This window comes from Cynocephalus volans, chromosome 3, assembly GCF_027409185.1.
Source record: "Cynocephalus volans isolate mCynVol1 chromosome 3, mCynVol1.pri, whole genome shotgun sequence".
Taxonomy (NCBI): Eukaryota; Metazoa; Chordata; class Mammalia; order Dermoptera; family Cynocephalidae; genus Cynocephalus; species Cynocephalus volans.
The window spans coordinates 129204109-129224129 of NC_084462.1; the positions used below are offsets into that span (position 1 = coordinate 129204109).

General features: G+C 32.7%; 2 protein-coding genes across 2 annotated transcripts in view; both read left to right on the forward strand.

Moving 5' to 3' along the window:
• Positions 1-12306, forward strand: part of LOC134373547 (Fanconi anemia group M protein-like) — a 28294-nt gene extending 15988 nt beyond the window's left edge. The window contains exons 9-11 of the mRNA XM_063091454.1: positions 4489-4673; positions 9939-10145; positions 12085-12306. Of these exons, the coding sequence (XP_062947524.1) occupies positions 4489-4673; positions 9939-10145; positions 12085-12306 (614 nt within the window). The remainder of the gene's footprint in view (positions 1-4488; positions 4674-9938; positions 10146-12084) is intronic.
• Positions 12307-15793: 3487 nt separating this feature from the next.
• LOC134372751 (Fanconi anemia group M protein-like) overlaps positions 15794-20021 on the forward strand; it is a 31026-nt gene continuing 26798 nt past the window's right edge. Inside the window, exons 1-3 of the mRNA XM_063090131.1 lie at positions 15794-15937; positions 17405-17602; positions 17750-19310. Of these exons, the coding sequence (XP_062946201.1) occupies positions 15794-15937; positions 17405-17602; positions 17750-19310 (1903 nt within the window). The remainder of the gene's footprint in view (positions 15938-17404; positions 17603-17749; positions 19311-20021) is intronic.

Genomic DNA, 20021 nt, shown 5'->3' on the forward strand with positions numbered 1-20021 from the left:
GGATAATGAATATTATTTTATTTTATTTTCTTAATTTTTGGATAGTGAATATTAAAAAGCTCCGAGAAATTTTAGAATGACAAGGGCAAGGGGAATGGTGAGAATGTTAAGAATAAGGTATTATATGAAAAAGAAAAGTTAGGTTAGGACAATATAGGGGAAACAGACAGTAATACAATATATAATGGTAGGGAAAAGTAAAGCAGGTAAGGAAAGAGTCATGGAGAAGTGCTGTTTTATATAAGGGTGGTTAGAGAAGGCCTGTCTGTAGAGTGATATTTGAACTTATACCTGATGGAAATGAGGGAGCAAGCCTTCTAGATTTCTGAGAGAGAATCATTCCAGGCAGAGGGAATAGCAGATTCAGAGGCCCTCAGGCAGTAGTGTGATTGAGGATCAATAAACAGACCAGTATGGCTAAAGTAGTATGAATGAGGGTAAGAGTGGTATAGGCAAGAGGGCTTGTAGGCCAAGTCAGCGTTTTGGTTTTTAATCTATGAATGTTTGTGCTTTATGAAACTGTTACATTGACATTTAGAGCTGTGGAGTGACATGATCTGACTTACATTTAAAAGGATACTTCTGGTTTTTTTGTGGAGAGTAGACATTGGTAAGAGACTATTGTAATAGTCTTGGGTGATGATAGATTATAGTGGCTTGCACCGAGGCATTACTGGTGGAGGTGCTGAGAAGTGGTTAGAGTCTAGATAATATATGTAGAAGTTGGAGCCAACATTATTTTTTGGATTGGGGGTAGGGTATGAGAAAAAAATAATCATATGGCTGTGTATATATGTATGTATGCATATATGTTTGCAAATGATTATATGAGTGAAAAGAAAATTAAGAACAACATAGAGGGCTGGCCCATGGCTCACTTGGGAGAGTGTGGTGCTGATAACACCAAGGCCACAGGTTTGGATCCCTATATAGGGATGGCTGGTTAGCTCACTTGGGAGAGTGTGGTACTGACAACACCAAGTCAAGGGTTAAGATCCCCTTACTGGTCATCTTTAAAGAAAGAAAAAAAAACAAACAAACCCAAAACAACATAGAGATAAGTAGGTGAGGTAATGTATATGTTAAATTAGCTTGATTTAGCCATTCCACAATTTATACATATACCAAAACATCATTTTGCACACCATAAATATATACAGCTTTTATTTGTCATTTAGAAAAAAAGAATGGCATAGAGAAGAAAGAGCAACTATATTAAAATGTTTTTGAGACATCTAAGTGGATATGTCAAGTAGCAGTGCCAGTCATAATCCTGAAAGACACAATCTGAACACCATAATCCCGAATGTTCAAAATCTCCAAAGTCCCCCAAATCACAATAAAGATCAAAATTCCTAGAATATAATTCTGTAAAAAATAATTTAAAAAAATTCTTTAAAAGATATTTACTTATATATATATATATATATATATATATATATATATATATATTTTTTTTTTAAAAAGATGACCGGTAAGGGGATCTTAACCCTTAACTTGGTGTTGTCAGCACCACGCTCAGCCAGTGAGCGAACCGGCCATCCGTATATGGGATCCGAACCCGGGGCCTTGGTGTTATCAGCACCGCACTCTCCCGAGTGAGCCACAGGCTGGCCCTTACTTATATTTTTAAAAGGAGATTTATCCGAGAAACATAAAAACACGATGGAACACTTTATAGGCCACTTTACACAATAAAATAGCCATAATATACACATTTTGCAAGCATAAACACTCAAGTGTTTAATGACGTTTGCATAGGTATAATTGTATATTGCTATGGTATTTGGTAAATGTATGCACCCAGCTTTGTAACTGCAGTCATCTGAAATACCATGAATGACAACCTAAGTTTCTATACAAAACTGGTCAAAAACTGTGATGGGTCACAACATATGCAGTCACCCATATGTGACACGAGAATTTTATCTTTCACAAATGCAGATATACAAAAAGGACATCTCTTCATTTATTCAGGAAGTTTCAATGTTTTCATGTACATGCACAGATATTACACACAAAGCCTATGTTGTGATAATGCACTTTTGTGTAGCCAAATTTGTAAAAAAAAATGTACAGAACAAATTTAAAACCCTCTAAAACTCTTAACACAATTTATGCCTCTCGTACTGGAAATGATGCAAAGATGAAATAAATAGCATAGCGAATTGTAAAAAATAATGCTGACAATTTAAAATAGTAGGAAAATCAATTTGTGTATTTTTTCTTTTGTTGCTTGTGTTTTCAGGGTCTTATTCATAAAGTCGTTGCCCAGTCCTATGTCCTGAAGTCCCCGATGTTTTCTTCTAGGAGTTGTATATCTTCAGGTCTTATACTTAAGTCTTTAATTCATTTTGAGTTGATTTTGGTATATGGCAAGAGGTATGGGGCTAGTGAAATAAGCCAGGAACAGAAAGAGAAATGCCATTATGTCCTCACTCAAAAGTGGAAGCGAAGAAAGAAAGACCATAATAAAATGTTGAACTTTCAGAAGGAGAGAACATCCCTATAATTACTAGAGAGGAAAGGGAGAGGGGAAGGCAGGATAGGGAGTAATTGGGTACGGGACACAAAAAGTAATTATGATTTGTAATGATGAACATGCTAATAATAATTGATTTGATCATCACATACTGGACACAAATACTGATAGTCAACTCTGCACCCCATAAATATGTATAAATAAAAATAATAATAAAAATAAATAAAATAGTTGGGAAAAAAACCCGGATAAAAACAAAAAAAACCCCACCCCAAACAAAAACATACTAATCTTTTCCCCAGAATTCACCTTTCACTGTCTCAACATTCAGGATTTTAAACTTTTGAGATTGTGATTTTCAGGATTTTAGACATTAGGAGTTTTGATATTTAGGGTTTTGGTCTTTTGGGATTTCAACATTCAGGATTATGGCATTTGAGATTGTGTCTTTCAGGATTGTGGCCCAAACCCATCAAGTAGACATTGGATAAGTGAATCTGAGTCTCAGAAGAATGGTCTGGGCTATTTTTACATGTTTACATATACATAAGTAAATTTTTACATATATATATGAATAAATTTTGGAGTCGTCAGCATAAACATAATATTTAAAGTTTAAGGAATAGATGTGATCATCAGGAAGACAGTTTAGAGACAGAAGAGGGTCCAGAATGGAGTCCTGAAGAATACCAACATTTAGAGTTTAGAGAAGAAAAAGCCACCAAGGAGCCTGAGAAGGAAAGCCGATAAGTGAAGTGCCAGAGAAGCTGAGGGAAGAGACTGTTTCAGTAGGAAAAAGTAGACTGTTAAATTCTAAGTGTGATAAAATGAACTAAAAAGTTCATTGAATTTGAAAATATGGATTATTGATGATTTTGGTAGAAGGACCTTCAGTGGAATGAGGGTAGAAAGGCAAGCTGGAGCAGGTTGAAGGAGATAGGCTTTGCAATGAAAGTAGCAATTCATCAGGAGTTGGTCAGATACAGAGGCTTGTTGCTATGATGATTCAAAAGAGGTTTATTTAGAATAATTTTGCTCGCAAGAGCTGCTTCTTCAAGTCTTGTTTTCCGCATGTGCATTGTGAGTTAACTTTTTATGTATTAAGTCATTTAATCCTTAGGGTTATTGTGAAGATTAAATGAGTTAATATATACATATAAAATGCATAGTGTAGTCCCTGGCACACATATGATGATTAATATAATATAAATCATAAGGAAGAAGAATGAATTGTGAAAGTTTCAACCAAGCTTAAAAATTAAACAAATAACCAAAAAACCCACACAACTTGCAATCATTAACTAATTACTGTATGCAAATTTATATACTCTACATTTACTGTTTCATTTAATCACTAATCTATTTTAGATGTGAAGAAACTAAAGCTTAAAGAAATTAAATAACTGCCGTGGTCACCCATCAACCAGAGAATAAATGGTCCAGCCTCAAAGATTATGTTCTTATTAGTTTATTCTATTGCTTCCCAAGCACAGAGATTGGGAGCAGCTTTGGTGACTGTAGGGTACATTCTGTGGTTTTCTTTGGAGAATTTGAAAGTATAGTAAGATTCAGGGACAGAATGGACAGCCTGAGTTAATACAGTGCCTTTAGTGAACAGAAAAAAAGGAAGATTTATGAAATTAGTGGGAGCTCTACAGTTCTGTTCTTCTTACTGTCTTAGAAGGTAAAAGCAGAGTAACAGACATTATTACTAAACTGAAGGACTGGTCAAAAATAGTTCCGCTAATTCTTATTTGATCTGCTTATGAAGGCCATTGAGAAATAGGGAGCCAAGATTATTAAAATTACTAGAGAATGTAGTAAAAAAAAAACAAGAAAAACAAGACAAAATAAAAAAAAAACCCCACAAAGGTTCAAGATGTCTTAAATTATTTTTTGAAAGAATTATCATTCATCAGTATGGAGTTTCAAGCTTGTCTTTTTTAACTAGTTCTTGCCTAAATGTTTTTTTTTAAGTGGTAATTAAAGTATTTTTTATTATATAGCTCAAAACACCTCTAAAAAGAAATATGATGAGACCAGAGTTATGATCTTCTCTTCATTTCGAGATAGTGTTCAAGAAATTGCAGAAATGCTTTTACAGCATCAGCCAATTATTAGAGCAATGACTTTCGTTGGCCATGCCTCAGGGAAGAGCATAAAAGGTTTTACTCAGAAGGAACAACTGGAGGTAATTATTTTTGGAGATGATGAAAATAAGCTTTGCACTTATGCTTTTTTTGTTTGTTTTAACTCACTGGTAAATTGGCTACTTGATAATTTTATAGTAAACGTAACTAAAGATAATAAGCATATTTCAGAAAACCATAAAAAGTATTTTATGTGGTTGTGATTTTTTTATTTTAATTTTTAAATTTATTATTAGCATATTCATTCTTACAAATTGTGATATTTCTTTATGCTCTTTGCCTGACCTAACACTTTCCAGACCCCCTCCCTCCCTGCCCCCCATCTCTAGTATCCTTAGGTTTGTTCTCTCCTTCTGAAAATTCGACATATTGTTGTAAACTTTTCTTTCTTTCCTTCATTCCTTCCCTCTTTCCCTCCTTTCTTTCCTTCCTAGCAGCCAGTTATAAGTGAGAACATGTGGTATTTCTGTTTCTTTGTCTGGCTTATTTCACTAAACATAATGTTCTCCAGACTCATCCATGTGCTGCAAATGGCAGAATTTCATTCTTTTTTATGGCTGAGTAGTATTCCATTGTGTATATATGCCACATTTTCTTTATCCAGTTATCCATTGATGCACACTTAGGTTGGATCAATATTTTGGCTATTGTAAATAGAACTGCAGTGAACATGGGAGTGCAGGTATCTCTTCAACTTGGTGATTTCCATTTGTTTGGATATAAACCCAGTAGTGGGATTGCTGGATCCTATGGAGCTCTATCTGTAGCTATTTGAGAAACCTCCGTAATGTCTGTCCTAATTTATGGTCCTACCAACAGTGTAGAAGAGTTCCCCTTTCCCCACATCCTTGCCAGCATTTGTTATTATTATTAAAATAATGACCAGTCTAACTGGGGTGACATATCTCAATGTGGTTTTGATTTCCATTTCTCTGATGACTAGTGATGCTGAGCATTTTTTCATGTATCTGTTGGCCATTTGTATGTCTTCCTTTGAAAAGTGTCTGTTCATCTCCTTTGCTCATTTTTTTTTTTTTAAATGTTAATATATTTTTTATTTTAAGAACTATATTCCACAGTAAAATAGTCAGTAAAAGATTCACATGCAGAAATGTTTATAATAACACTCACATTGTAAATTAAATGGGAAGTGTTAAATAAGATATGGTATATTCCATGGCTGATAAATTTTGATTTAAGATAAAATTTAAATATATAGGTTAATGCTTATGTTTTTATGTTAATATTCACAGATTCAACTCTTCTATAGTGTTATCCCAAATTTAAATATATATTTAATGTTTTTTTAAATAATGAGCATGCGAATGATTTTAATTTTTAAATAATGAGCATGCTCATTTTAAAATTGGATTATTATTATTATTATTATTATTTTATTTTTTTTTACTTTATAGTCATTTGAGTTCTTTGTATATTCTGGATATTAATCCCTTGTTGGATGTATAGGTTGCAGATATTTTCTCCCATTCTGTAGGTTGTCTTTCTGCTCTGTTGATTGTTTCCTTTGCTGCCCAGAAGCTTTTTAGTTTGATATAATCCCCTTTATTTATTTTTTCTTTTGTTGCTTGTGCTTTTGGGGTCTTATTCATAAAGTCTTTGCCCAGTCCTATTACCTAGAGTGTTTCTGCCATATTTTCCTTTAGAAATTTTATGGTTTCAGGTCTTATGTTTAAGTCTTCAATCCATTTTGAGTTGATTTTGGTATATGGTGAGAGGTAGAGATCCAGTTTAATTTTTCTGAAAAAAAAATTTTTTTTTTAAACATAAAGTGTAATGGTTAACTAGTAAAGGCTCTGGAATCATACTACCTAGGTTAGAATCCTGGCTCTACCAGTTACAAGTTTCTTTACTTCCTGCCCCTCAGTTTTCTTTATCTATAAACATTCTTCATAGGGTTGTTATAAGTATTAAATGAGATCTCTTTGTAGGGCTGTCAGTAAATGTTTACTATTTATTTAATTTAAGTCCCTTTAATAATTTATTCTAAGCCAATAATGAGCTTATCTCTTTTTTCAGTTATTTAAAAATCTTACTTTAAAAGTATGCTCAGAGGAAACCACGGTGGTATTTAAGCTAGTTCCAGACTCTGAATAAAAGGTCATAAGTTTTCTAAGTTCTGTGATGTTGTGAGGAAACTTTTAGACTATCAATTTTTATAAACTTTGTACAGGATTTTACAGATTAGCTATATAGATCTACACCTGAGTAGTCACTGACTATTATGAGTCTCTTTAATGTCTAGCTCATTTTGACAGATCCTTTCTTGATTCTGTTGACATAGTAGCTAAAGAATCCTTATTCTCTAAATATCCTTTCTACAAGTTCTCACTGTACTCTGAAGAGTCTGTTTAAAGCTGACTGGCTATGATGGGGACAGTCTTCTAGAGTGTAAAGGTAACACCTTTACCCATCGTCAAGTCAGATTATAAGTTCTTTAAAGGGCTCAGACACCTAGTGGGTGATTATTACTTCTCTTCGCATTTATATATGAATGAAAAATGAAGTAGATTTTTGCCTTGGGAGTAATGCATTTTTATTATTTGAAATACCCATAGTATCCAACCTGGTTTCTGGCCAATTTCAATTTTACCTACTCATTATTTCCTGAGTTTGTCAGACACCATAAGAAACCTTATTAATTTTATTGACTTTATCATTTACTCATTTATATATTTATATCAATAATATTTTTATGTAGGCCAGAGTAAAAACCTTTTTATTATTCTATACATAATTGCTCTCATAACAGCAGTTTTATTCTGAAATAAGAGTTCATGCCAATAGTTGTAATCAAATTAACCATTTATTTAGAAACAGGAGATTAAGTCAGGGAGGAAGGGGAGGTGGGCAGTACCTTAGGGTCTTATAGGTCCTACTTTAATAACTTTGGTTTTTACTCCTAGTGAAATAAGGAAAAGCCCTTGGAGAGTTTGGAGTAGAGGATGGCCTGATTTACATTTTAAAAGAATCACACTGGTTGCTGTCTTAAAAATAAACTGTAGGGGGGTTACAGGTAGAAGCAGGGACACCAGTTGGAAGACTTATTACAATTCAAGCTGAAGATGATAGTGGCTTGGACTAAGGTGGTGGTAGCAGGGAAGTGGTTGGGTTCTGGATATATTTTGAAGGTCAAGCTGACGGGATTTATTGACTAATTAGAGTAGGATGTGAGATAAGGGAGTGTGAAGTCAGACTCCAGGGATTTTTTTTCCCAAGGTTTTTGGCCTGAGCCACTGAAAGGAGCTGCTTTTAAATAAGATGGATAAGACTGCAGGAAAGCAGGTTTTGGTGAGAATGGTTTTGGATGAGTTAACTTTGACATGCCTATGAGATTAATGCTTTTCAAACTATTAAAACTGGTGGAGGACCTGTTTATTTCTTCCCACATCATAGACTGATACTTTTGAACAATACAATAAAAATGAATTACTGGAAAAGTAAAATTAATGAAAAAGTTCAGGTCCAATTTTTTTTTATTACTGGAGTCAGCAAACATAAAATTACTCTGTCAAGTTTCTAAACACTCTGAATTTTTGTGCTTATCTTGTCAGCCAGTAGTAAACACTTTGTGGACTGCCACCACTAATATACAGTTCACAGACCACACTTTGAGTAGCATTGTTTTAAACATCAAGATGAGATGTTGAATAAACAATTGAATACATAAATCTTGAGTTCATGGAAAAGGTTTATGGAAGTGTATATTCAATGGCCAATCAACATCAATCCTAGGCAAATAAGTTTAGTTTATACATGTTAACTAAAAAGGAAATTGATGTCTTTTATTAATCTGTTAAATATTTTGGTTAAAGAACTTTTTTATACTTACCACCTCTATATAGATTAAAAAAAAAAAAAGATCCTTTTTTTATATCTCCAGCACTGTAGCATTTTTTTTTTTTCCCTTATAGTTAATTTTGTTTTGTTTTGTTTTGTTTTTTGATAACTGGCCAGGTCAGGAGTCTGAACCCTTGACCTTGGTGTTTTGAAAACTGTGCTCTAACCAAATGACCTAACCAGCCAGCCCTATTTTTGTTTTCTTTATCTGGGCAAAAAGGACATCTGTTTTATTAAGTTATATACAGTAATATTAGGTCAGTCTTTCCTTGGCTTAATCTCATTACAGATTCCAAAAGGAAATGAATTATTCCTAACTTTTAATCATGATCATTGGTTCTCCCTGTACTCTGAGGTTTTCCATATTGAAGGAAAATCCTCTGACCAATGCTACTGGAAAGGTTTATAAGAGGATCTAACATGGTAAGTTATATTTATTATCCTACTTTTAAGGTTGTTGTTTTTCACAGTACAACTAGTGTAAGGATTAAGATAATAGATTTTTGGAGTCAGGAACACCCAAGTTCAAATGCTGACAATTATTAGTAAGACTTCAGGCAAATAGTTTTATCCTCTCAGATCTTCAGTTTCTTTAATAAAAGTACAGTAATGTCTACCTCTTAGGGTTATAGGGAGTAGTAACTAATATATAAAGTACTTAATACAGTATGTGGCTCATAGAACACCCTTGTACATAGTAGCTGTTATTATCAGCTAATTCACCTTTTGATTTTATGTTATCTCACTTAATTACCACCACCGCCACTCTACCATACACAAACCTGCAACGTTGGTGTTGCTATGTATGGAGAAACTGAGGCTCAGAGCAGTTGAGAACTAAGTTTATAAGGCTTAAGGAAGTTTTTCAAAATGTTTCGTTGACTTTTTCATTAACTCATTCTCATGCTATTGTGGTTTAATTAAACTGATCAGAGAGAAATTCTGGAATGGCAGTTTAAAAGGTAAGATATGAATTCTAGGAATAGTGAAACATTTTTACTTTAGATACAACTAACTATACATTTAGGTCTAAGATATGATAAATGGAAGTAATTGCTCTAGGCCATTTACCTGTCCTATGCTCCTTTCAGTGGTGCTAAAAATAAGATCTGGGGTTTCTCATTCACTGAGAAACTGTTAAATTGTTGACAAATCCTTTTGGTGTCATAGCCATCATCAAAGCAAAGGAATTAGGGCTACTCTTTTTATTTTACCATAATCTCTTTTGGCTTAATTGCTACTCTGTGATATATATATATATATATATATATATATTTTTTTTTTTTTTTTTCTTTTCTTTTTTTTTTTTCCCCTCTCTCTATTCTGTGGTATCCTTGATGCTGATTTTAAATCTGATTTCACCATTTTGGAATGAGTGGGAAAAATATGCTTTGATCTATAATTCTCTTACATTCACATCTAGTTGTTTTAAATCATTTTTATTTTAGGTAGTGAAACAGTTTCGTGATGGTGGTTACAACACATTGGTTTCTACCTGTGTTGGTGAAGAAGGTTTGGATATAGGAGAAGTTGATCTTATAATATGTTTTGATGCCCAGAAGAGCCCAGTCCGTCTTGTACAACGAATGGGTAGAACTGGCCGCAGACGTCAAGGCAGGATTGTTGTTATCCTTGCTGAAGGAAGAGAAGAACGTGTAAGTAGACATGTAGAAACATGATTTGACACTTGAAATTTGAGGAAAAAAAGCCAAAGGACAAATATCAACATTTTAGCATTCAAAGTCCAAACAATCCATAGGTAATTGTGGTTTATTTTTTTCCCCCTTGTATTAAATTCTGACTATTCTTTTCTTAATTAGGGGAATTTTTGACTGAATTCAGTTTCCTAATTTTTATCCATGTAAAGAAACACATTTTTTACTTCAAGGTTAATTCAGAGACACCTAGATACAAAAACCAGTATGTGTTACTTTGTTTTACCATTTCCCTGTGCTTCTCAGGCCTGTTTTTTGTGTTTTGTTTAGTTTTTTCAATTATAGTGAACTAAGAATGGTTTTTACACTTTAATGGGTTTCCAAAGTAACTAACTAATTAAATAAAAAGCATAGTATATTCACCAGAGACGTATGTGGCCTGCAAAACTTAAAATATTTACTTTCTGGCCCTTTGTAGAAGTTTTCTGATGCCTAGTCTTAGTTATAAGGTGTTACACTTTCCCCTGTGTAACAGAGACATAAAAAAGAATTATGCGATTACTCAAAGCACTGTGTATGCATTGAGAGGCCTGGAAGGACTGCACTTCAATAATTTCCCCATTAGGAGGAGAAAATTGAATGTGACAGCCCCAGTTCAAAGTTAGCTTCTCCCTTTTATTGTAAAGACAAGGAAGTTTCACAAGAAAATTCATTTGATTTAATCATTACAAAGAACACAAGGACATGGGCAGAGTTATGGCTAAGAATAGTTTTAACAGTGGAAACTAGTAACATCAGTGAAATAAACAAAGTGACATTCCATAATGCAGTTTGCAAAAGGTTAAGTGATCCACCAACAAAAGCTTGCTTTTAGCAAACTCTTTCTTTTCCTATGGCAATTTCCTCAGTATGTTTACATAACAATCAAGTAACTTTCTCAACATATCAATCAGTACGTTAACCTGCACCAAGGACACCTGTCCTTTGAGCTAGCAATTTTGCTGTGTTACAATTCTTTACCTACAACAGAGACTTTAGCCTGGGGAAAGTTTCCTGTCCTTTGCAAGCTTAACATTTTTATATGTAATTTTAAAAAACTAGGTTGTATCTGAAAATACAGGGCTTTGGAAGCTAGGCCCTGTGAAATACATTTGCTTTATAAATTTTAGTAGCCTCCACAATAAGGAACTTGAATTACATCATAATTTGCTACACTTTTGGTATACATATTATACATATTATTTTGTGTTTGTTATATTAACGTATTAACTATCTTTTGTAACTCATTGGGACTAGTTCAATGCACAGATATGTAGTTTCACATTAAAGGTTTTCTCATCAGCTATGATAGTTTTTAAAAGTTAATTTAAAATGTTTTATATATCCTTTAAAATCATCCTGAAAAATGAATTCTTTTCCCTAATACTTTTCATGTGATTATAGCATATTCCTATGTACCATCCAGTTTATCCATAAAATGATCCTAATAAACCTAATGTTTTGTAACTTATAAAAGGCCATGTATTATCAATGAGTGGAATTGGATTCTAGTGGATTGTATTACCTAGCCAAGTCACTTAACCTCTGTATTCAGGTGTTATAGTTTTCTTATCTGTAAAATAGTAATAATGGCTTGCATTTATTGAGCACTTACTCTGTGCTATGCAGTGTTCTGAGTGCTTCAGATTCATTTTCTTATTTAATCCTGTCAACATCTTTTATAATAGAATTTGAAATGATTTTCATCAAGGGTTAATCTAACAGTTTACTGACATGTTTTAAAATTAAAGACAACAGAAAATCATTCTCTAAGTATTTGAGTGGATCAGGGTTTTATTTTATGTTTACAATAAACCCAAACTAATGTAATCATTGCTTGTTATTGCTAAATAATTATTATGAAATAATATAATTTGACATTTTATGTTTGCTTTTGCAGACTTATAATCAGAGTCAGTTCAACAAAAGAAACATTTATAGAGCTATTTCAGGTAACAGACAGGTTCTTCATTTTTACCAAGGAAGTCCACGAATGGTTCCTGATGGAATCAATCCAGAATTACACAAAATGTTCATCACACATGGTGTCTATGAACCGGAGAAGCCTTCTTGGATCTTGCAGCGAAAGTCATCTATCTTTTCCTGTAGGGATGGTAAATAAAAATTTTTCCATTTGACACATGTATTTTTTTTTCTGTCCTTAGTTAGCAGGTCATATCTTAATATCTCTTCTTTGAAAACCTCAATGTACATTGTAACATGTTATAAGCATTCTCTTTGGAAAGGATAAGAGATTGTTTATGGGACAAAGGGAAGGAGAGTACAGAGTGATGGAAACTCAGTGTTTTAAAAAGTTAAAAATATCTTAACAACCCAGAGAATCCTCTCCACAAAGTATAGAAAAGAAAGAAAACAGCTTTATTATTGAATAAGCATTAAACCAGATTACAATGTGTGTTGTAGACAATTTGATAAGATAACGCAAAGACAGAAATTCTTTTCCCAAAATATGTATTTATGTACTCCCAAGGAGTTACAGTCCTTTACTTACATGTTTTCTCAAGATGAGCACTAACTTGTCCTCATTTAAGAGATCAGGACCGGGCCGAGCCCGTGGCGCACTCGGGAGAGTGCGGCGCTGGGAGCGTGGCGATGCTCCCGCCGCGGGTTCGGATCCTATATAGGAATGGCCGGTGCACTCACTGGCTGAGTGCCTGTCACGAAAAAGACAAAAAAAAAAAAAAAAAAAAAAAGATCAGCACCATTTCTCATACATTCTTTCATAGTTCATCACAAATTTACCTGGCGGCCGTTTGTGTTAGCTAGCTGCTTTTATCCAAACGCATAGTGAAACTTCTCATCTCTGTGACAAGCAGATATTGACAGCTCTGAGAAAGGTGCCTAAGCTAAACTCCCATGGTGTTTGGGAGATAGAGACACTATCTTTCTTAATGTTTATATTTCAAAGAGTCTCCTAAACCTATAAGAAAAATATTTCTGGTTTGAAAAGCTGGGTAGAGGTTTATTTAGCCTTTTCAAGGATTCGCATACTTATCAAAGGGTTAAAAGAAGGATTTACAAACATTAGGATTCTCTGGACGTGCTCTAAGAAAGGGAGGGGGAAACATCTCTTTGCCTATTCACAAAGGAAAAAAAGTTGTTTTTTTTAAAAAAATTTATGCTTACACTAGATAGTGGCAAATTTAGACAAAGTTATTGGTAATATTTAGACAGTGAGAAACAAATACTTTGGTGCCAGGAGCATAGTTAGTAATAGAGTGTTGCTAGCTTAAGAATTGCAGAGACTTTGGTGATACCAAGAAAATATCTTGAAATATTTGCACTATGAAAATGAGAAAAAAGTTTATTTTTTGGGTTCTACTCGATTTTTAAGGAGGGCCTTTAAAGAATCATGTAATTATATTTTAAGATTTGGAAGGAAGCTTGGGGGTCATCTGGCCCCATTACCTGTCAGAGTAGGAATGCTTCCTGCAGGATTTTTGTTAAATGCATATTCAGTCTTGACTTGAATATCTCTGTGAATAGAAATTATATTCCTTTATGAGGGTTCATTCCATTGTTGAAGAATTTGTTTCTTTGTACCTTTTTCCCATCAATCTAGTTTTGTCTTCTAGATAAAAAGCACAGTTTTCATCCTTGGTTGACCTATGTAGCACAGTTATTTATATTTGAAGACCATGCTTCTCAAGTTTGTTCAACTGTTTGTGCAACTGGTTTTCATATCATAAAGTTTTAAGGTTCTTACCCTCCCAGTCTCCTGCTTTGGAATCACTTAAATTTGTTAATGTTCTTTCGCTTAACTCAGAGCCACAAAACAATGCTTTTTGGATATGCCTATTAAAGCTGATACAAATCCACTTAATAGGAATATACCTGTCATTTTACAAGACCTTGCCAAATTTTTAGTTAAAGTGGAAATATAGTATGTCATTTGAATAATAGCATCAAAACTTGATTAGGTTGGGTAAATTATTTGTAGTGGTGATCACTATAATTTTTAGAAATGCTAATTAATCTTATGTTTAATAATTGTTTCTAAAATGTTATGAGGGATTGAAGGCAAATATCTTTGGCAAAATTCTGGAGACTGTTCTTTTTACAAATTGAGATAATATTAACTCATCATCTTGTTTCTGTTCTTTTCCCCCCTCCCATTCTCCTTGATTTTTCAAGTTTCAATGATTCATCTTGCCAAGATTGTGTGTGTGTGTGTGTGTGTGTTATGTCTGTATGTGTGTATATATGTGTGTTCTGTACATTCTATATGTAAGTCTTCTATACATTATTATACCATTCATCTGGTCTTAGCGGTCTGAACTTATTTTAAATGATTAGGAGATTAGAGTACCTTCCTTTTTCAAGTCTTAGAGCGGTCTCTGTGTCAGATCTGGAAGGGACCTCTTTTCGATTATTTTTTTTTACCTTATAGGAATGAGACAAAGTAACTCAAGGAAAGATTGGTTTTTATCAGACGAAGAATTTAAATTATGGAACAGACTGTATAGATTAAGAAACAATGATAAAATTAAGGAGATACTATTGCCTCAAGTTCAGTTTCTATCTTTACTAAATGAAGAAAACACACCAGTAAGTTGAACATGTTTTCAGATGCTCTTTGTAATGATTATGCAGTAGCTTTGAGAGTAATGAGAGACTTTTGTTATTGGAATGTCAACTTACTTAAAAAATTAAGGATGTAATGAGTTTAAAAAAGAATCGTTTAAGTCTAAGTTTATAAAACTACTCATTTTTTTCTACTGTTTATTGTATATTTTTTTTACACAACTGTGATATTTTTACATAAGTTTTGGCTTTTCTTTATTACCTTACTATATAAACATTTCTATATAGAAATAATCTTACATGGTTGTCACTTTACAATATACTGTAGTTTGCTTGGCTATTTCCCTGTTGTTTTGGATTCTTTTCAATATTGTGCTAACATAAATTATGCTGTCGTGAGCATTTTTGAGCACACTGGTTTTATTTTTCATTTTGAATTATAGTTAAAACTATAAATTACAAATTATTGTTTATTTTGTTTGTTAGGAGCGAATAATTGGTGAACATAATGAAAGTCAAGAGAACCAATCAAGGGTTATGTATATGCCTAGAGAGATGGAAAAACAACCTCAAGATAGATGTCTTTTAGGAGATTTATAGGGCTCGCAATATATGGCTGTCAGAATTTTTATATTATTCACTAACGGAGAGTGAGGAATGGCAGCAGGCATGAAGACTTGGATCAGTATCACTGAGAGATTATGAATGCCTCTATATTAGATTGTAGGATATAAACTAGCAAAATAGTAGTTTGAAGCCAAATATATTTTTTTCAAAATTTGCTCTTAACATGGAACTATATAAACAGGGATATGGTCAAGTTGTAACTCATGTGAGAGTTATAAATGTATTTAAAAGGGTACCTTTGCACTTTATGAAATTATTTTCTGTTTATCTCCTGAGATTTTAATTGAGAGTACCTAAATGAGCTTAAATTATTTATGTTAGGCTGCTTATCTGTATCTCAAGTGTGGTTTTTAAAAATCACTTTGTGAAATCTCAGTATGTGTATGCGTTTTCATCATTTTTATTTTTTTTAAATCATTATTAAGACTCAAGAACCAATGACTGGAGTTCATCAACTCTCTCTCTCTGAGTGGAGATTGTGGCAAGATCATCCTTTTCCTACACATCGAGTTGACCACTCTGATCGATGCCATCATTTTATAAGCATTATGCAAATGATAGAAGGAATGAGACACGAAGAGGTAGAGTTTTTTTGTAATTTTCTCCTGCCGGTATGATAGTTGAAACTAAAATACTTAACCTTTATTTTTCTTAATTTGAACTCATTATAAGAAACAAAAGTATTTATTACAAATAATTATAACTAGAAATATTTTGTTTCTGTATAGCTCCTTGTGATCACAATCAGGAACCAGTTTTCTGCCTTAGAAGAAATAGACTTAATTAATTGTAGAAGATTATCATCTGTAAATATTGATAGACCAAAGTAAAATTGTTTATAAAGCTAATTTAGGATTCTTGTTGGATTTGGTTATATTAAAATATTCTCAATCGTGTAGGTCATTTGGTGTCTCTCTTGTATCCTGGTGGTTTAGGGGATTATTGATTCTTGAGCAGTTCTTGATTGTTCTTTTTTGAGGGAGTCAGAATAGTGAACCTATTATGAGTGTGAAATCTGTAATGCCTGGGTTAGAATCCCAACTCTACCTCTTATTGATTGTGTCTATAAGTTATATAACCTCTTTGTGCCTTGGTTTCATCTCTAAAATAGGAATAATGATAATACCTACCCACAGGTTGTTGTAAGAATTAGATAACTTAGTACATATAGAACACTAAGAATAGTAACTAGCACTATTATAGAACTCAAATTGTAGCTGCTGTTTTTATTATTAGCTATTGTTCATGAATACATGTAAAGTAATTAGTTGTGGATCCCAGAAAAATGTGTGCTATCAGATTAACATACTGTATTTACTGAGTGCCTTCTGTATGCCATGTTCTGTTTTTAGAGATAAGTAAGATTTAGAAATTTACTTTAAGTGTTCTTGGTTGGGGGCTTTGTTAAAAATAGAACTGTATTCTAAGCTATAGCCTAGTAGACATACAGGTACCATTATTTCAGAAATTCTAAAAGCTGTTCTTAGTTACTTCCATTGAGAGAGTAATTTTAACATATACATGTGTGTATGTATGTTTTAAAAATACCTATGGTAATTTTTTAAGTATCTATTTTTAGGAAATTAGAATAATTATTCTATGTTAGAAGTGAAAAAACTCAGTATTTATGTTCTTATATATTCATTAAATTTGTTCTTTGTACAAATAGTTATCACAAGTCTTCTGTATATTAAGTACTGGGGATACAAAAAAATTATTGATCAAAGATAACATGATAATTTCACAGTGTATCATTTATAATTTTATTTATTAAGACATAAGGACTTCTGATTTATTTTATTATAATGTTTTTATTGAAATATAATTGATTGTACATGTATGGGGTTCAGAGTTGACTGTCAGTATCTGTATATAATATGTGATTATTAAATCAGGATTATTAGCATATTCATGATTATAAAACATAATTATGATTTTTCAGCTGAATAATTTAATATTGTTTAGAAAATATTTTAATATAGAGTGAAACTCATCTCTTAGAATTAGCTTTTTCTTTTGTTTTTCTGTGACTTTTTCTTTATTTATAGGGAGAATGCAGCTATGAATTGGAAATTAAATCTTATTTACAAATGGAAGATGTTAGATCAACACTTGGTGCTCCCAGGAATAGATATAATAATCTTGCCAATGACACTTTTACTACTCACAAGAAATCTTCATTTGAAAAGAATATAAATAAAGACAATTCACTCTCAATGACAGAATCTGATGAAGAATGTGATGAAGTTTTTAAACAAACTCATATCAAACATACTAAAATTGTTTCTTTGAAGAAAAAAGCATCTAAAGAAATGAAAAAAGATCAGTCGAAAAAAGAAAATAATGATTCTTTAGATACTGAGAGAAATTCTACTGTGGAAAATATTTTTCAGGTAGACCTACCAAATGATAAAAGGATATCAGATACAGGTGAAGTTGCTGCCACATGTACTATTAAAGAAAATGTTGTTGATCAGCCATGTGTATTATTAACAGAATGCCAGTTTGAAAATAAATCTACTAGTTCATTTGCTGGAAATTTTTTAGACTCTGGTTATAATAGTTTCAGTGATGAGAAATCTGTTTCATCTAATTTGTTTCTTCCATTTGAGGAAGAGCTTTATAAAACTAGAACAGATGACCAATTTTATAATTGTCACTCATTGACAAAAGAGACATTAGTTAATGTAGAGAGATTTTTATCTCATTCTCCACCTTCTCTCAGTGGACTCTCAGACTTGGAATATGAAATTGCTAAGGATTCTACACTTGAGAATTTGCTTTTCTTATCCTATGCAGAGCATTTACAAAATGATAAATCCACCTGTTTGATGTCACATTCAGCTGTGAATTCTCAACAGAATTTAGAATTGAATTCACTTAAACTTATTAATGATCCTTTTGAAAAAAGTTGCCTTTATGGTGCAATTAATGATAAGGTTTCTGATGAGCCAAGCTTCTGTGACTGTGATGGTAAAGGACATAAAGTTACTCAAAATGAAAATTTAGAACCTGAAGATCATGTTCAAGTATGCATAGACCCTGTGAAGAAGTTAGTTGAAGAAAAGAGTCATGATGTTCATAACAATGACCTTGAAGTATTGTTCACGGATCAGAATGAGAGTTTACTATTATTTGAAGATGTTAATACAGAGTTTAATAATATGAGCCTTTCTCCCTTGAATAATAAATGTAAATCTTTATGTGTGTCAGACAAAACTGCTGTAAGTGAAATGGCTGTGGTCTCTCAGTTCTTAATTTCTGATGAACTTTTGTTAGATAATAATTCTGAGCCCCAAGATGACGACATCTGTGATACTAATAGTCAGAAATCTCACGAAGATTTGAGAGGTGTACGTGAGGAAAAACTGACGAGTGATGAATATGTTTTTGATTGCTCTGGGGATTTATTTTCTGTTACCTTTGATTTAGGATTTTGTAGTCAGGATTCTGATGATGAAATATTAGAACATGCATCAGAGACAAATAACAATAGACTTCTAGATGATCTATCTGGAAGGTATTTAGGTATTAAGGAAATAAGTGATGCCAAGTATGTTTCATATCAAACAGCAATACCAGAAGATCATATTGAAAATTTTATGAGTGAAATCATTATCCCATCAAGTAAAGATATGCAGAGCCCAAATTTTCCTCATTTTCCACTGAGTACAGCAAAAATTAAAGAATTTACATCTCCTGGTTATTCTCAGTTTTCTTTGCCAGTAGTAAAAAAAGTTATGAGTACACCACTTTCTGAATCAAACACACTGAACTCATTTTCTAAGATGAGAGGAGAAATGCCTAAGACGCCAGATTCTAATAAGGAGAAAGTAAATCTACAGAGTTTCAAAGAAACATTGAATTCAACTTTTGATGATTCAGGATTTTCTCTAGAAAAGGCTAAAAGCAGTAATCAAATCCATCTGCATCAATCCTGTCATTCTGCTGAAGGTAAGATTCCATGTTTATAAAAACCATAACCCTTTCTAGAATAATTAACTCTAGAAATACTTCTGTAATTTTTTCAAATGTAATTGCCCAGCATATGGTGCAATATATATATTGAATTAAATAACTGATGTACTATATTTTTCTCATGTTGATGCTTACTGATATAAGATTTATTCTGTTTACATAGATTTATAGCATGCATGCGATGGGAAAGGTATTATGCTAGATACTATAAAATATACAAATAAGTGTAAGATTTGGCCCTAGCCCTGATTGTGAAGCACAAACAATTATGTGATATATACATTTGAAAAGATGCCAGTAAAATGTGGAAATAGCTACCAAATGCATCATAAGATGGTGGCTGTTTAGGAAGTTAAGAGAATGGTGAAATTTTAAGTTATATTAGATTAGAAAGACTTCATATATGAGGTTGATTTTCATTTTGGCTCCTCAGGAATATTTGATTTTACCATATGTTGAAAATAATAAGGAGAATTTGGGTGTTATACAAAGTAATGAAAGCAGAGGGAAAGAAGGAAAGTATATGATTTTGAGGGGGCTGTTGGAAGTAGAGGATTTCTGTAGCCAAAATATTTGAGAAATTTAAGACTGGGGTTATTGAGCCCAGACCACAGAAGATTAGAGGAATCTCAGGATTTCTGTGATCTAACTTTACAGTCACAGAAAAAATAGAAAATATATATAGTA